The sequence below is a fragment of the Phocoena sinus genome, chromosome 5 (assembly GCF_008692025.1).
Source record: "Phocoena sinus isolate mPhoSin1 chromosome 5, mPhoSin1.pri, whole genome shotgun sequence".
Classification (NCBI taxonomy): domain Eukaryota; kingdom Metazoa; phylum Chordata; class Mammalia; order Artiodactyla; family Phocoenidae; genus Phocoena; species Phocoena sinus.
In genome coordinates, this window is record NC_045767.1 from 138256314 (window position 1) to 138274339 (window position 18026).

Below are 18026 nucleotides of genomic sequence, written 5' to 3' on the forward strand. Positions count from 1 at the left end.
GCTGCTGCCACATGACTTGGATAAAGAGAAGACACCGGCATTCCTAAAGGGTCACATGGCACCAAGTGAACAGTTTCAGCAGTCCTCTCACTGGTAAACTTGAACTAGTCAAAAGCCTATACAAAGATCAGGATGCATCCATGTCTTCCCTTGTCTACAACTGGGATGTAGTCTCCTGGACTTGCTGCTCGGCCTTTGGATGGAAAGTTGGAATCGGGAAAGGTTTCACTGGCAGTCCTAGTTAAAAGCAGTGCAAAGAAGAAGCATAGAAAAACTGTGTCCTTTTCATGTAGCTTGTATCCAGTGCAGAACGTTGGACAGCCATTCTCATGCTTGGGCTATTCGAAAGAACATCAATTCATTTATTTAGAAATTAAAATTTAACAGCATGTTTACCTGATCCAGACTCTCGGAAAATTAGAGATTATTAAAAACAAATCCTTACGGTCAAGGACCTGGAAAGAGTGCCATATCAAAAACAGACAAAACTCTTTGAAATTGAGGCACATGGAGACATAACTTGAAAGATCAAATCATGGAGCCTATTTTTAAGAGCACTCATAATATAGTAAGGGCACACAGATTCATTCTCAAGTCGTGTAACACAAAAACAAGGAGGTGCTTCCTTAAAGTCTAAGAGAAGTGGGTTAAGGACCATAGGGGGGAAAAAAGTTCGTGTGATAAATGTATGAATAAACGTTTTAAAATGTGATATGACAGCAAAGCTCTAACAACTGTAATTGGTAAGAAAAAATCAGAGAGCAAACACGCCGTTTCCACGAGTCAAGTAAAACATTACATAAGGGTCTCCTGCCAGTATTTTGAGTCTTACACATTTATCTCTGAAAATAGATTCGGATGAAAAGCCAGTGTGATACTCTTCATATTAAAACATGAGTATCCATTTGAAAATATCTTGAAACTGTATCCACAATGTCAGTTCTGGCTTTAATATATAATTACTTAATGTTATCACTGTAATGTTGACCTCTCCACAGATGCACCCGAACTCAAATCAATTTGTATAATTTAATGACTGGAGATTATCGCATCATTTCAATTTCATTTAATAGTCATAAAGTGTTAATAAAATCATTAAAGACGTGTCAGGTTCTTTTCACAAGTACATAAGGCCACCCATCATCATCCGATCCATAGTGACGCTGAAGTGTGTCCCTAAAGTGAAAACACCGCCTTGCACCTAGTCAAAGAGTAGAGAGAATTCACCTCTGATCCTTCAATTTAGCAAGCAAGATCCAGGTTCTAATACCATCTCGAACTTAAAATACACAGATGCTCGACTCATTCATTTATTAATGCTATTTATCGACATCAACTCTGTGCTAGCATTATGTTAAGTGCTGTATGTACAGTTAGGTGTAGTGCGTACTGCCAGGGCATTGCCTTCCTGGGCTTAGAGCCAGATCTTAAATGAAAAGAATAAAGCTTAGTCTGTGTGATTAAAACAGCCCCTAGAATATACTGGGAGCTCACTTCTTGGGTGAAAGAATGAACATCAATATTAATTACACCTTGTGGTAAGTACTATGTAGGGAAAGAAGAGATTGCTTTGAGAGAAGATAACAATATGAAATGCACCTCCGAGGGAATGTTATATAAACTAAGACCTGAAGGAGAAAAATTTCGAAGTCTGTGCAGAGATTCAAGGTGAAAGAATTTGGTGCATCTGAGAAAGTAAAAGAATATTCGTGAGATGGGTTTAGCCTAGTGAGTGAGAAAGGCAGTGGTATAAGTGGGCAGGAACCAGATACTACAACACCTTACAGTCATGTTAAGAAATTCCAGTTTTATCCTCATTATAACGAGGAGCCACTGGAGTATTTTAAGCAAAGGAGCAAGGTCGTCAGGAAAGCATTTAAAAGCATTCAAAAAATAGAGCTACCATCTGACCCTGCAATCCCACTCCTGGGCTTATACCCAGAGGAAACCATAATTTGAAAAGATACACACACTTCAATACCCATTGCAGCACTATTTACAACATGCAGGACATGGAAGCGACCTAAGTGTCCATCAACAGAAAACTGGATAAAGAGGATGTGGTACATATACACAATGGAATATTCCTCAGCCATAAAAAGGAATGAAATAATGCCATTTGCAGCAACATGGATGGACCCAGAGATTAGCATATTCAGCAAAGTAAGTCGGAAGAAGAAAGACAAATATATGCTATCACTTATATGTGGAATCTGAAAAGATGATACAAATGTACTTATTTACAAAACAGAAACAGACTCACAGACATAGAAAACAAACTTATGGTCACCAAAGGGGAAAGGTGGAGGGGAGGGATAAATTAGGAGTTTGGGATTAACATGTACACACTACTATATATAAGATAGATAAACAACAAGGACCTACTATATAGCGCGGGGAACTCTACTCAATACCTTGTAATAACCTATAATGGAAAAGAATCTGAAAAAGAATGGATATATGTATATTATAACTGAATCACTTTGCTGTACACCTGAAACTAACACAACATTGTAAGTCAACTATACCCCCATATAAAACAAAATTAAATTAAAAATAAATAAAAGCATTCAAAACTTCTGGCTCCTTTACGGAAAGTGGATTGAAGAGAAACAAGTACAGAAATGGAAGGATGAAGGATGAACACATGGGGCTGTCCTGGCCTGGAGTCATGACAATGACACAGAAGAGTGGCTAGAAGTAAAAGACGTTTAGATGGTAGAAATCCTATGAAGAGGAGACAAGAGTTAAGGAGGACGTAGCAGAGGGCAAGAGGAAGATGATGATAAGCCCTGTATCTCATTTATCAGAAGGATGGGCAGAGGGCCATCCAGCACACCAGAATCCGTATTTACTCTCAGCTGATCTGTGTTTGAGTTTTTCACTCCCCATGTGTATAGCAAGGCTCTCCTTGTCAGAGCAGCAGGAAAGTTGTTGACAGTCTTTCTTCTCAGTGTCTAGAGTGCTGACTGGCTTTTCCACAGAGGCTTCTCATCCTCAGGACTGGAGGCTGGGACAGGGAATCAGACACCAGGCTGGAGCATGCTAGGCTGTGACTGCTGTAGCCAATGTCTCCAGACTGATCGTGGAGAGGGCTGGCAGCTGGCTCCCGGCTTGGCCGCCCTCGCAGGTAAGCAAGGTGCCCTCTCCTGGTAGAAACAGGCTTCTGGTTTTCACTTGAACATTTAAAGCAAGTTGCTTCGTGGACAGGCTGGTATCTATTAGGTACTCTGGCAATGGTGGTTGTCAATACTTTTGAGTCTGTGGGTGGATACTCTCTCGAGAAAAATCATCTACGTTCATGGGCACAAAATGTTCATTCGATGTTACGAAGTACACAGACCCACTGAAGCTGAATCACAGACCCAGGAATGGTTAGAAATATCTGAAATTCTATGACACGTAAGTCAATCAGGTCCGCTAATACCAAACTTCACAACAAATGAAGCGGGAAACACACAGGAAGGACCCTTACCCCTGAAATAAAAACTAGTAAAATGAGCCAAGACTCTACCTAATCCAAAGCGTCTCCTCGTAAATAGCTGTAGAAGAGCTGTGACAAAGCACAGGTCTGCTGTCAAAAGACCTCAGTTCAGCTGAACCACGTGTGGGTAGCTGATGAAAAAATCAACTTCTCTGAGATTCAGGGATCTCATTCTAAAGCAGGGTTAATAACAACTGTCCCTGCCTGATAAAATCTTTGCATGTGGAAATATTTAATGTCTATACATTTCTGTAGACGTTCCTATTTAAAGATTTATTCAAATCTTACTTAAACCAGTTTTCAAGGCCGTCACTTCACTGACCCTGGACTGGGAAGACAGTCATCCTAGGGTCTTAGCTGCTGGTACCAGGAAGTGCTTTGTGCATTACAACTGAACATTCGGGCGTTGTGCGAACACAATCTGTCTCTGTAAATGGTACATCCACAACGTTTTTGCTTGTTTGTTTTACTCTAAATATGTTACCCAGGTTTCGAATTGCATTACTCATTTACACAGCATAATTAAGCCAAGTTACCCTTGGACTTCAACACACTTACATAGCCCTATAAAGTCACACTAAGTATCAAGTGTGGGCACTGAATGTGACCCATTACAAAGGGAGAAGGATATTGTCACTTACCTCTGTCACTGTCATAGAGGTATGCAAACTTATCCCATTGGTAGTACTCAATCAAGCTGAGAAGTGCTCCTTTGAGGTCTGGTCGCATCTGAATGACAAATGGATGGGTGCCATCTGTCGGGAAGCTGGGAGTGATGAAAGATACATGGAGCGTCCCACAGAATGACGTGATGGTGTTTACAGACTTCTTGTCATAAAATCCAAAAATTGCATATACTCCTCTTGAAAACTGGGAGCAGACTAGAAGAACAGGGGAAACAGAAAGGATAAATCATTGGAATTGGCATGCAATCACATGCATTTGCTTGAAAGTAAATGCCCTTTTGCATAAAACACAAAAGAATCAACATATTGAAAAATACAGAGAGTTGATATCAATAATTCATCAAATTTTTGAGCGCTTATTTACTTAACACCCCACTTGAGGATTTCAAAGAATTATAAAGCATTAAAAAATAATTCTGGCTATGGGACTACATGAAACTTAAAAGCTTTTCCACAGTGATATAAACTGTCAACAAGTTTGAAAAGGCAGCCTACTGAGTGGGGGAGGAGATTTTCAAATCCTACATCTGATATGGGGTTAATATCCAATATGTACAAATAACTCGTACAACTCAACTTCGAAAACAAAAACAACCCAATTAAAAAATGGGCAGAGGACCTGAATAGACACTTTTCCCAAGAAGACATACAGATGGCCAACAGATACATGAAAAGATGCTCCACATCAATAATCATCAGGGAAATGCAAATCAAAACCGCAACGCGCTATCACCTCACACATTAGAATGGCTGTCATCCAAAAGACAACAAATAACACATGCCGGCAAGATATGGAGAAAGGGGAACCCTCGTGTACTGTCGGTGGAAATGGAAATTGGTGCAGCCACTACGGAAAACATTATAGAGGTTCCTCAAAAAATTAAAAATAGAACTACCGTACAATCCAGCGACTCCACTTCTGGGTATTTTTCTGAAGAATAAAGAAAACACTAATAATGTACCCCAATGTTCATAGCAGCATTACTCACAATAGCCAAGACATGGAAGCAACCTAAGTGCCCATCAACAGATGATGGGTAAAGAAGACGCAGTGTATGTACACAAGGGAATATTACTCAGGTATAAAAAGTAAAAAAGAAAAAACTCCTGGATGGACCTAAAGGATATTGTGCTAAGTGAAATCAGTCAGGCAGAGAAGGTAAGTCGTGTGTGCTTTTATTTCTATGCGGATTCTAAAAAACGGACAAACAAAAAAGAATGAACATAACAAAACAGAAACGGAGTCATAAATACAGAGGACGAACAGATGGTCACCAGAGGGAAGGGGAGGGGGTGAGTGAAACAGGTGAGGGAGCTGGAGAGGGACAAACTTCCAGTTTCAGAATAAATCAGTCACGGGAATGAAACGTACGTTGTGGGGAATACAGTCAATAATACTGTGTATGGTGACAAACAGTAACTAGACCTATCTTGGTGATCATTTTGTAATATACAGAAATAACAACTCATTACGTTGTGCCCCAGGAAATAACAGAGTGCTGTCGGTCACTTACACTTCAAAAACAATACTGATGTGTATAAAATGGATGACTAATAAGAACCTGCTGTATAAAAAAATAAATAACATAAAATTAAAAAAAAAAACCAACAAGCAAACTCATAGAAAAAGAGATCAGATTTGTAGTTATCAGAGGTGAAGGCTGGGGGAGAAGAAACTCGATGAAGGTAGTCAAAAGGTACGAAATTCCAGTTCTATGTGATAAATAAGTACTAGGGATGTAATGTACCACATGATAAATGTAATTAACACTGCTGAATGTTATATATGAGAGTAGTTAAGAAAGTAAATCCTAAGACTTCTCATCACAAAGAAAAATGTTTGAATTTTTCTTTTATTTTGTATCTATATGAGATGAATGTTCACTAAACTTATTGTGATAATCATTTCATGATGTATGTAAGTCAAATCATTTTGCTTCATGCCTTAAACTTATACAGTGCTGTATGTCAATTATCACTCAATAAAACCGGAAGAAGAAAAAGAATATATACACATTCTTATTTAACAAGCCATGTAAGTATAAACATATTTTAGGACAGCCCCATAAAAAAAAGAATACAAGTAAAAATCATTAGTTATAAAGAACAAACTGCAATTACCTGGGATTTATACATATTCATAATAACTCATTCCTTGTATTATCTGGTATTTTTTAAAGGCTTTATCGTGCTAATAATGCTTTTATATACAAGATCGGCGCGCTCATGAAAAGTTCTAATGCTGACCAAAACCTCTTTATGAGAAGATGGATGCAGGGCTGGCACCACACACAGAAACATGTCACCCAAAAGGGACATCTCTCACCTTGAGAAACGCAGTCAAGGAGCAATTGTGTGAAGCTCAGAACTCCTACTTTTTTAATCTTTCCCACGGACTTAACTCATCCCATGTGTTCTACTCCATGCAACACAAAGAATATTATCAAAATACTTTGGCATAGAATCATCATTCTTTAAAAAAAAAAAAAGACAATATTTTATTTGGAAGTCCCCATCACTCCCACAATCCCTTGTTCTCTACCAGTACTTGTATTTCAGTGAAGGACCTTCTCCCAATCCCTCCGCCACAGTCAGACCATCACTAAGTCATGGTCATTCTAATACCTAAATATACTCAAAGGTGGTCCCCTTATTTCTCTCTCCATACCAACCATCCTAGTTCACTGATAGCATATACCATGTATCTTGGGCTTGCCCTGTGGCCTAGCATGGTACATGAACTCATATATTTCTTATGCTAACCCTCGAGGTAGGAAAGATTATTATTCCTAAATTACCGATAGGAAAATTGAAACATAGGGAGAGTAAGTGACTTACTCAAAGTCAGACAGCTAGTAAGAGATGCTGTATTCAAACCCAGACAGGCAGATTCAGAGTCCACACTCTTAACTAATGGATAATATTGTGTCCCTAACTCGGATTATTGGAATACCTACCCAACTTTCCTCCTTCATCCAATTATGCCCCTTCCATTCACTTCTCCACAATATAACCAGAATAATTTTTTGAAACACAAATTTGATCCTATCTCTCTGAGAAGTAAGGGTTACTTTGTCCAAGAATAATCCCTGCAATGCACAATACAAACCACACATGCCACAGCGCTTAAGACAACCAAGTCAGGTCAACCACATGTTTTGAGTGAATGAATAGCTGATATTTTTTAATCTCAAAGTTAATTTCCATCTAAAATATGAAAGTCAGCTCTCCAGTAACATAATCTAACAACCCAAAACATAATACCAGGCATCCTTGTAAATTTATTAAATCTCATTGAAAGGATAAGGCCAATACTATCATATTTCATTTTATTTTACTCACAAAAATAAATGGTCTATAGAAAAAGTAGATTTGTTTAATGAATAAGAGCATTGCTAAAATACATAGATTTGAATAGCTAATTGCAGACAATCAATAAATGATGGGTAATAATTTTTAATGACTATCGTGCGATATGAAATGAAAGGAAAGCCAGATTGGCCAGCTCTGTGAGTGGCCCTTTTTCATCAGATGTTTCAATTTTCCTCTAAGTATTTATGTCTTCAACTCGCTTCTGCCTTCCTGACATAAGACGTTTCCTGGGATTTCTAGGTTATGTCTGTGTAATGGTCGACCGACATCTTTACTGACCATCTTCTGCAGAACAGACTAATATGGCTCAGGAAACAGCTGTACGTATTTCTTTACGTTTATCTAATACTTTAACATAAAGCAAAGATGAGATTCCCGACTTTTATTCATATTTATGTTTTTGTCCTCGTCTGAGGACAGATGTTGAGAACCACCTTTAATGTGTTTGACTCTGCTCATTCCTGACTTACATGAAAAATCCCTTTCACGGTTCAAACCCTTCTGGGCAAACTCCGCCGTGATTTCTTATTTTATGCACGGATGTATGCATCCTGACGTGCATATCTTAAATCTTAAGCTTGTTCAGAAATTGTTGACTCCATAGGACGTATAAAAATGAGAAGTTGCTCTAAAATTCTCTCTGGGTCTGTTTTATTTCATTTCCTGCAAAGTGTTGGCATGTCGTCTAAAAACTATAGGGATGTCAGGCAATATGATTTATGAATGAGACCTCCACATCCATCCTCAGTGAAATCGCCCGGTAAAGGAAGCCACTGTTTGAATACACAGTCTGAATAAGAAGCCATATCTTTCGTTTCCCATTTGTTCTAGACTCTGGAGTGAGCTGTCAAGGGGCCTCCTGGCTGTCGTGACCATCTGGAAACACCTGGCATTGGCCCAAGCATGGGCACGAGATGCACAAGACTTCATCAGAAATGACAATTCACCTAACGCAGAAGGCACCTTTTTGCATGCAGTTCAGCTAATTCTCCAATGACCATAATTGTGGAACCATGGCCATCCCCTCCTGACTATCCCAGCCACCTCTCAGCCTTTTCCCCTTGCCCTTTATCTCATCAGGGCACATATTCAATTGTCCACTTGCCTACAGTTTCTATTTTCCTAGATATCCGTCTCTGTGTCGCTTTACCACACACACAATGAACAGCCATTTGGTCGGCATTGCTCACCTCCCCTGACCTCATGTCTGTCATTCTCCCTGTCCCCCTAAATGATAAGGATATCACTGCGTTTACACCCAGGACTCAGTCAGAATGCTGACCTGAGCTAAGGTGTTTTGCTTACCCAGTTTGCAGTGACCATCTCAGGATGAAAATCTGAGCGTTGTGTTCCTAACACTCCATCCCCCAAGTATCAGCAGGTTCGCGTGCTAATACTGACCTTCTCCCCAATACAGCACAGATACAAGACCCTACTGACCTGAGACACAAGAACATTAGTTCTCTACTTTGAAACGACTCCTCCTTTAATTAGAAATGAAATTACTCTTTTTCATCTCTACCTTATTCTCCAGCAATACTCCAAAATTCAAAGTCATTTCCCTAACTTATATCCATCCTCAAAGAAGGAAGATTTACTGTCACTAACACTATCAATATTCAAATGATGTGTCATAGCTCTGGAAACAGTTTCAAAAGACAACTTTCTAAAATGAGTTAGATAATATCCCACCCCATATATCGTCACCTTGTTCTGTGTCACCTCTGGGGGCAGAGAGAAGGAGGAGAAAGCTCTCAGTTTCACCTCTAGATTCATGGCCCTATGAAACACTATTAGAAATTTCTGAATAATGATGCTAATTAGTATTAGATTTGCATGCATGTCTTAAAACTCTAAGCTAAATGTAAGGCTGTTCTCACTGAGTACGACTTTAATTAACTATTTAATATCAACTTTGAGAAACTCAGCAAAGGCAGGTCCTTTTAAAAGATACTTTAGGGCAAACAGCAGAAATGACCATCTCCTGGGTGTAGATAACTGGTTGATTACTCCACGTTTTATTACAAGCCCAGGTGATAAAAGCCAATAACAACGCTGATGTGGTGCATCCAAGTCACATCTTTTTCTCTTGGGTCATTCTGCTTATTGGTGCTGCTAAGGTAGCATACTCCGTACAGTCTGGAGAACCTTGCATGGTTATTTAGTAGAAAGAGAGAAGAACAGAGCCTGATGTATTTTTGTTTAACATTTTTTTATGTTTAGAAGTTGCCATTCACTGCTGTGAAACCCACAGTCTGCTTCATAAGCAGGAATGGCGCTTTGCAGTTTGTGCAAAGTCTTGTGAAAGCTTCATCACCAAGCAAACCTGAGCTCAAAATTTGGAGACCAAAGAAAATCTCTCTCGTCTTTCATCACACAACTTCTGGCATTATCTCCTTGTAAACAGTGACCCCAATTTTACTACTGAAATCTCCCTTAAGATCCCCTAGTCACTAAACCTAATAATTTTTTCTCAGATCTAGCTTTCTTGGCCTCTTTGAATTTATTAATCAAAAACTTGATTCTGTGTTTCCATACAATATTTAAAATTATTTGTTCTCGTTCTATGAAAAACGCCATGGGTATTTTGACAGATATTGCACTGAACCTACAGATTGCCTTGGGTAGTATGTTCATTTTAACAATATTAATTCTTCCAGTCCAAGAACACGATGTATCTTTCCATCTGTTTGTGTTGACTTCAATTTCTTTCATCAGTGTCATATAGTTTTTTGTGTACAGGTCTTTTACCTCCCTGGGTAGGTTTATTCTTAGGTATTTTATTCTTTTTGATGTGCTGGGTCTCAACATCACTAATCGTCAGGGGAATGCAGATCAAAACCACCATGAGATATCACCTCACACCTGTCAGAATGGCTCTCATTAAAAAGAATGCAAATAACAGGTATTGTTGAGGACGTGGAGAAAAGGGGACCCTCATACACTGTGGGTAAGAGTGTAAATTGGTGCAGCTGCTGTGGAAAACAACACGGAAGCTTCTCAAAAAAACTAAAAATAGAACTACCATATGATCCAGCAATTGCACTCCTATGTATATATTCAAAAAAAACCCCAAACAAACAAAAACACTCATTCAAAAAGATATGTGCACCTTGTTCATAGCAGCATTATTCACAATTGCCAATATATGGAAGCAACTTAAGCGTCCATCAACAGATGAACGGATAAAGAAGCTGTGGTACATATATACAACGGAACATTACTCAGCCATAAAAAAATGAAATGTTGCCATTTGAAGCAACATAAATGGAATTGGAGGGCATTATGCTAAGTGAAATAAGTCAGACAGAGAAAGATAAATACTGTATAATATCACTTATAGTGGAATCTAAAAATACAACACACTAGTGAATGTAACAAAAAAGAAGAAGGCTCACAGATATAGAGAACAAACTAGTGTTTACCAGTGAGGAGAGGGGATGGTGGAGGAGCAATACAGGGGCAGGGGATTAAGAGGTACAAACTACTAGGTATAAAATAAACTACAGAGGATATTTTGTACAACATGGGAACTATAGCAAATATTCCATAATAACTACAAGTGGAGTATAACCTTAAAAAATTGTCAACGACTGTATTGTACTCCTGTAACTTATATAATACGTCCATCAACTGTACTTCAATTAAAAGAAAACTATCTGGCCAAAAAGAATAAAAAACAACTTGCTTCTAGAAATGCTCTCTCTTTCCACTGCTACTAGCAGTGCTCTCGTCCAATTCCTTCTCCACATGGCTACCAAGTAAAATGATATCACCTTGGTGCCCTTGCTCTCTCTATAATTACCTTCCACTCTTTTTCCCCCTATATCCCAAATTAAATCTATCCTTAGAGGTCTCATCCCTTTAAACAAGGTTAAGTTCAACTTTTTATGCATGCTTCCCAAACCTTCATATCACCTCTGTTGTCTCCCTTTATCTATTTATTTACTGAGCAACGTATACTGTAAACATTCAGCATGACAAGCACGGGGTTAAGTTTAGAAAATGCCACAGGATAGATATAGTACATTCTCTTTTTAAAGTATAGTTGATTTACAATATTAGATTGCTTTCAGGTGTATAACATAGCGGTTCAACATGTTTATAGATTGTACTCCATGTAAAGTTATAAAACAATTGCTATATTTCCTTGTGCAGTACAATATATCCTTATTGCTTGTTTACTTTATACATAGTAGTTTGTGTCTCTTAATCCCACACACCCATCTTGGCTTCCACCCTTCCCTCTCCCCACTGGTAATCACTAGTTTGTTCTCTATAACTGTGAGTCTGTTTCCATCTTATAATATGCATTCATTTGTTTTATCTTTTGGATTCCAAATATAAGTGATAACATACAGTATTTACCTTTCTCTGGCTGACTCATTTCACTAAACATAGTACCCTCTAGGTCCATCCATGTTGCTGCAAATGGCAATATTCCATCTTTTTTATGGCTGAGTAGTATTCCATTGTGCGTGTATATCTGTATCTCTCTCTATTCTGATATATAGATATATATACACCACTTCGTATTTATCCATTTGTCTGTTGATGGACACTTAGGATGCTTCCATATACTGGCTATTGTAAATAATGCTGCTATGAACATTGGGGTTCGTCTATCTTTTCAAATTAGTGTTTTTGTTTTCTTTGGATATATACCCAGGAGTGGATCATATGGTAGCTCTATTTTTAGTATTTTGAGGAACCTCCATACTGTTCTCCATAGTGGCTGCAGCAATTTACATTCCCACCAACAGTGCAAGAGGGTTCTCTTTTCTCCACATCTTCACCAACATTTGTTATTTGTAGACTTTTCAAAGACAGACATCCTGGCAGGTGTGAGGTGATATCTTATTGTGGTTTGACTTGCATTTCCCCATTGATTAGTGATGTTAAACATCATTTCATGTGTCTATTGGCCATCTGTATGTCTTCTTCTGTATGTCTTCTGCCCATTTTATAAGGAGGTTGTTTGTTTTTTTGAGTTGTATGAGTTGTTTATATATTTTGGATATTAACCCCTATTCAGTCATATCATTTGCAAATATTTTCTCCCATTCTGTGTGTTGTCTTTTCATTTTGTTGATGGTTTATTTTGATGTGCAAAAGCATTTAAGTTTAATTAGGTCCCATTTGTTTATCTTTCCTATTGTTTCCTTTGCCTTGGAAGACAGATCCAAAAAATTATTGCTACTATTTGCATTAAAGATGTTCTGCCTATGTTTTTCTTCAAGGAGTTTTATGGTTTCAGGTATTGCAGTTTAACCTTTAATCCATTTGGGGTTTATTTTTGTATATGGCGTAACTTTTCTAATTTAATTCTTTTACATGTAGCTGTCCAGTTTTCCCAGCACCACTTATTGAAGAGACTGTCTATTCTCCATTGTATATTTCTGCCTTCTTTGTCATAGGTTAATTGACCATAGGTATGTGGGTTTATTGCTGGGCTCTCAACTCTGTTCCACTGATATACGGATCTGTTTTTGTGCAAGTACCATGCTGTTTTGGTTACTGTAGCTTTGTAGTATAGTCTGACATCAGGAAGCGTGATACCTCGAGCTTTGTTCTTTTTTTCTCAAGATTGCTTTGGCACTAGGGGTCTTCCAGATAAATTTTAGGACAATTTGCTCTAGTTCTCTAAAATATGACATGGGTATTTTGCTTGGGATTGCATTAAGTCTGTAGATTGCTTTGGGTAGCATGGACATTTTAACAATATTAATTCTTGTAATCCAAGAGCAAGAAATATCTTTCCATTTCTTTGTATCATCTTCAATTTCCTTCATCAATGTTTTATAGTTTTCAGAGTATAGATCTTTCACCTCCTTGGTTAAGTTTATTCCTAAGTTTTTGAGGTTTTTTTTGATGTGATTTCAGTGGGATTGTGTTCATGCTTTCTCTTTCTGATAGTTCATTGCCAGTGTATAGATAAGCAACATATGTCTGTATATTAATCTTGTATCCTGCAGTTTTAATGAATTCATTTATTAGTTCTCATAGTGTTGGGGTGGAGACTTTAGGGTATTCTACATATAGTATTATATCATTTGCAAACAGAGACAGTTTTACTTCTTCCCTTCCCAATTGGATGCCTTTTATTTCTTTTTTTATCTGATTGCTGTGGCTAGGACTTCCAATACTATGTTAAGTAGAAGTAGTGAGAATGGGCATCTTTGTCTTGTTCCTGATTTTAGAGGAAAAGCTCTCAGTATTTCACTGTTGAGTATGATGCTAGCTGTGCGTCTGTCATAAATGGCCTTTATTATGTTAAGATATGTTCTCTCTAACCCATTTGGATGAAAGTTTTTATTATGAATAGACGTTGAATTTTGTCAAATGCTTTTCCTGTGTCTATTGAAATGAACATGTGATTTTTATCCTTTATTTTGTTAAGGTGGTGTATCACATTGATTGATTTCTGGATATTAAACCATTCTTACATCCCTGGAATAAATTCCACATGATCATAGTGTATGGTCTTTTTTTATATATTGTTTAAGTGTGGTTTGCTAATATTTTGTTCAGGATTTTTACATCTATATTCATTAGAGACGTTGGCCTGTAATTTTTTTTTTGTAGTGTTTTTGTCTGGTTTTAGTATCAGGGTAAATTAATGGTGACCTCATAGAATGAATTTGGGAGTGCTCCATCCTCTTGAATTTTTTGTAGTAGTTTGAAATAGATAGGTATTAGTTTTTCTTTATATATTTGGTAGAATTCCCACTGTGAAGCCATTTAGTCCTGGACTTTTGTTGGCCTGGAGTATTTTTTTAACTACAAATTCAATTTCACTACTAGTGATCAGTCTGTGTAGGTTACCTATTTCTTCCTGATTCAGTCTTGGAAGATTGCATGTTTCTAGAAATTTGCCCATTTCTTCTATGTTGTCCAATTTGTTGGCATATAACTGTAGAGTATTCTCATGATTTTTTGTATCTCTGTGATATTAGCTGTTATTTCTCCTCTTTCATTTCTTATTTTGTTTACTTTGGTGCTCTTTTTCTCTTCATGACCCGGGCTAAAGGCTTATTAATTTTGTATATCTGAAAAAGAAAACAAAAACAAACAAACAAAAACTCTTTGATTCATTTCTAGTGTTTGTTTTTTTTTTTGTCTCTATTTCATTTATTTCCTGTCTGATCTTTATTATTTCCTCCCTTATTCTGACTTTGGGCATTTATTGCTCTTCTTTTTGTAATTCCTTTAGATGGTAGATTAGGTTGTTTATTTGAGATTTTTCTTGTTTCTTAAATTAGGCCTACATCACTATAAACTTCCCTCTTAGAAATGCTTTCACTGCATACCCTAGATTTTGTGATGTGTTTACATTTTCATTTGCCTCAAGGTATTTTCTGATCTCCTTTGATTTCTCCATTGATCCATTGATTTTTTTTTTTTTTGGTGGTACGCGGGCCTCTCACTGTTGTGGCCTCTCCCATTGCAGAGCACAGGCTCCGGACACGCAGGCTCAGCAGCCATGGCTCAAGGGCCCAGCCGCTCCGTGGCACGTGGGATCCTCCTGGACCGGGGCACGAACCTGTGTCCCCTGCATCGGCAGGCGGACTCCCAACCACTGTGCCACCAGGGAAGCCCAGTAGGTATATTTCTGATGTGTCTGTGGGAGGAGTTGAGCTCCACGTCCTCCCACCCCTTCTGCCATCTTGATCTCAACCTCATATAGTACAGCCTTAGCTGGAGTTGACAGCTTAACTTCAACCCCTCACCCTCCCATGCCATCCATTGGAGAACTTCTAACTCTATATCATTCCAACTAATTCCATACAAAAAGGAAATAAAACCCTGAAAACATTATCCTACAAACCATGTCTTCGTACTGATTTTTTTTTTCCTTTCTGCTCATGGCACCATAACACTTGCCATCACTGATTTTTGATATTTCAGAATAATTAATTCATTACTGCCCTTGTCCTGATCATGGAGTCTATAGCCATCTCTGTTTTGTGCTATGACACTCATTCCACATTAATCACGTGTTTTTAAGAACCTCCAAGGTTACTGTTCTGGGTATGGGGAGACAGCTTTTAAGCGTGCCAGGTAAGGTCTCTACTTATATGCAGCTTGTGTGGTGCACTTCTTAAGTGTCTCTTGCACCCGTGCCTTCATTTTCTTTCTCTTGGTTTCTTCCCCACTTCCTCTATCACCTTCCTGCAATTCATGCTCTTGTTGTATGAGTCTTCCTGAAACACCACATAAAAGGCGTTCTTCCAGGATCATCTTCAAACTGTTTTCCTTCTTTTTTTTAACATTCTATCTCTTAATGGTCTCATCTTAAAGGCCAAATTCCATTTTCCTGTGCAAATGTTTCCCAAACCTGAACCACTACAATTGTCTCCCTTTATCTATTTATTTACTGAGAAAAGATATACTGTAAATGTATTGTATATTATTATGTAGCAAGTATACTACATATACTGTGTGTGTATATAGTACAAATACATACTGTAAATATACTGCATATGATTAATTTTTTTTAATGCATTTACTTATCTATTTTTGGCTGCTTTGGGTCTTCGTTGCTGAGCGTGGGCTTTCTCTAGTTGCGGTGAGCGGGGGCTACTCTTTGTTGCAGTGTGTGGGCTCTAGGCACGCGGGCTCAGTAGTTGTGGCTCATGGGCTCTAGAGCGCAGGCTCAGTAGTTGTAGTGCACAGGCTTCGCTGCTCCACGGCATGTGGGATTTTCCCGGACCAGGGCTCAAACCTGTGTCCCCTGCATTGGCAGGCGGATTCTCAACTACTGCAAGGAAGCCCCTATGATTAATTTTTAAATCATGTATTTTAATGATCATTTCATATTTATTTCTTTGCTAATATGATTTTTAATTATAATGATTAATTCTTTTAAGACCTCAAGTGTGAGTTTTCTAGAACAAAAAAAGAAACAGGGGAAAGAAATGCATAAAATATCACAGTTTTACATTGTTTAAAATCCTATAACTTTGATCTCAAATGTTAAATATCATAGAAAAGTTATTATTCTGTATCCAAGGATCTTGGGCTTTGACCTTAGATAGAGCAGTTGTAGTAGTGAAAACTGACAATAACCAGGGGTTGGATCCTGCTTTGCTGTTATCCAGTTTGACTCACTTGGGCAAGTTACATATTTCACTCTGTCTCAGCTCAGCCAACTGTAAAGGAAGATAATAATGTTACCCACCTATTTAATTTGGGATAGGGCTGCATGAAAGAAAAAATAAGCTCCAACAGTACCCTTGAACTCTGGGCTAACGGAAAGCAGAGAACGAAGTGTTATTTATCTCTAACTGCATAGCCTGTCCCGTATTTGGCACAGATGAGGTACTTGGCAAATGTCATGTAATAAAACAGCAATTCTTCCAAGAAAAGTATCCTTCTTACCATCAACCAAATATGATTTTCCCTGAATCGTATCACCATCAGCACTCTGCCCTTACCTCCGTTATGGCGCGAAACACGGTATATTTGAGTGTGTGTATGTGGCGGGGGGCAGGGTCGGTGATCTGTGAGCTTCTTGAGAGTAGTGGTCAGTGTGAGAACAGGGTAAGAACACCCGACACAGAAGCCCAGCTCCATCCTTCTCTAGTCACCCAGTGGAAGAGACACTGAGCCTGTGCCCGAGGTCCCTCATCTAGTGAATGAGGATGTTGATTCCTATCCTGCCTTCCTTGCAGGGATTCTTGAAAGTTTAAATTCGATAATACAGAGAGAAGTGCTGGGCAAAATATAAATCATTAAATAAATAGGTTAATGACAACAAATCCAACCATAATGATTTGTGTATCCTCTGCAATACCCAATTCAGGAATTCTCACAATTATGTTATCAGATATTTGTTGAATGAATGTATGATCTCAACTAACTGTATAACAAAGATATAAAACAGTTTCTATAATGAAATTTCATTTCTGGGGTATTTCTGAAACACTGGGGTATTTATGAAATCATAACAATATTTTCTTCCTCAACTATCAGACTGCAAGAAATTTAGCCTATCATTTCCTATAACAGGAAAAAAAAAAAAACCCACAAGTATGAGTGTGAGAAGACAATCTTTGGAATCTTTGTGAAATTTAATTATTTTAAACTTTCAAAATACATTTTATATGTGAAGAAGTTCTACCAAGTGAGGTGATGTTACCAGCCTGAAAAAATACGTAGTGCAGGATACAACTAAAAATGTAGACGAAAGAAGTGAACTTCTTTGCCTTGGACAGACATCCAGTAACATATTTTGCACTTGAAAATATCCTCAGGGATTCTCACAATCTCGAATTTCTTACTTATATAATGCAATGGAATTGTTCAAGCCTGAAAACTTATCGTAAGCAACATTTAATCCTTAAAAAAATGCAACTGTTGGAACATATGGGATTTGGAACATTTGGTTTCCATATAAAAATTTGGGAGGATGTGAAAAACAGAACTGTCATTCTCTCATTCTTGGAAAATGTAAGTAAATCAATACCCCATTCTCATAATGA

General features: G+C 38.0%; 1 protein-coding gene across 4 annotated transcripts in view; it reads right to left on the reverse strand.

The window, feature by feature from the left end:
- The window catches only part of GRIA2 (glutamate ionotropic receptor AMPA type subunit 2), a 170688-nt gene that overhangs the window by 82794 nt on the left and 69868 nt on the right, over positions 1-18026 (reverse strand). For all 4 annotated transcript variants that reach the window (XM_032632568.1, XM_032632567.1, XM_032632569.1 and 1 more), the window contains exon 3: positions 4126-4365. In XM_032632568.1, coding sequence (XP_032488459.1) covers positions 4126-4365 — 240 coding nt within the window. The remainder of the gene's footprint in view (positions 1-4125; positions 4366-18026) is intronic.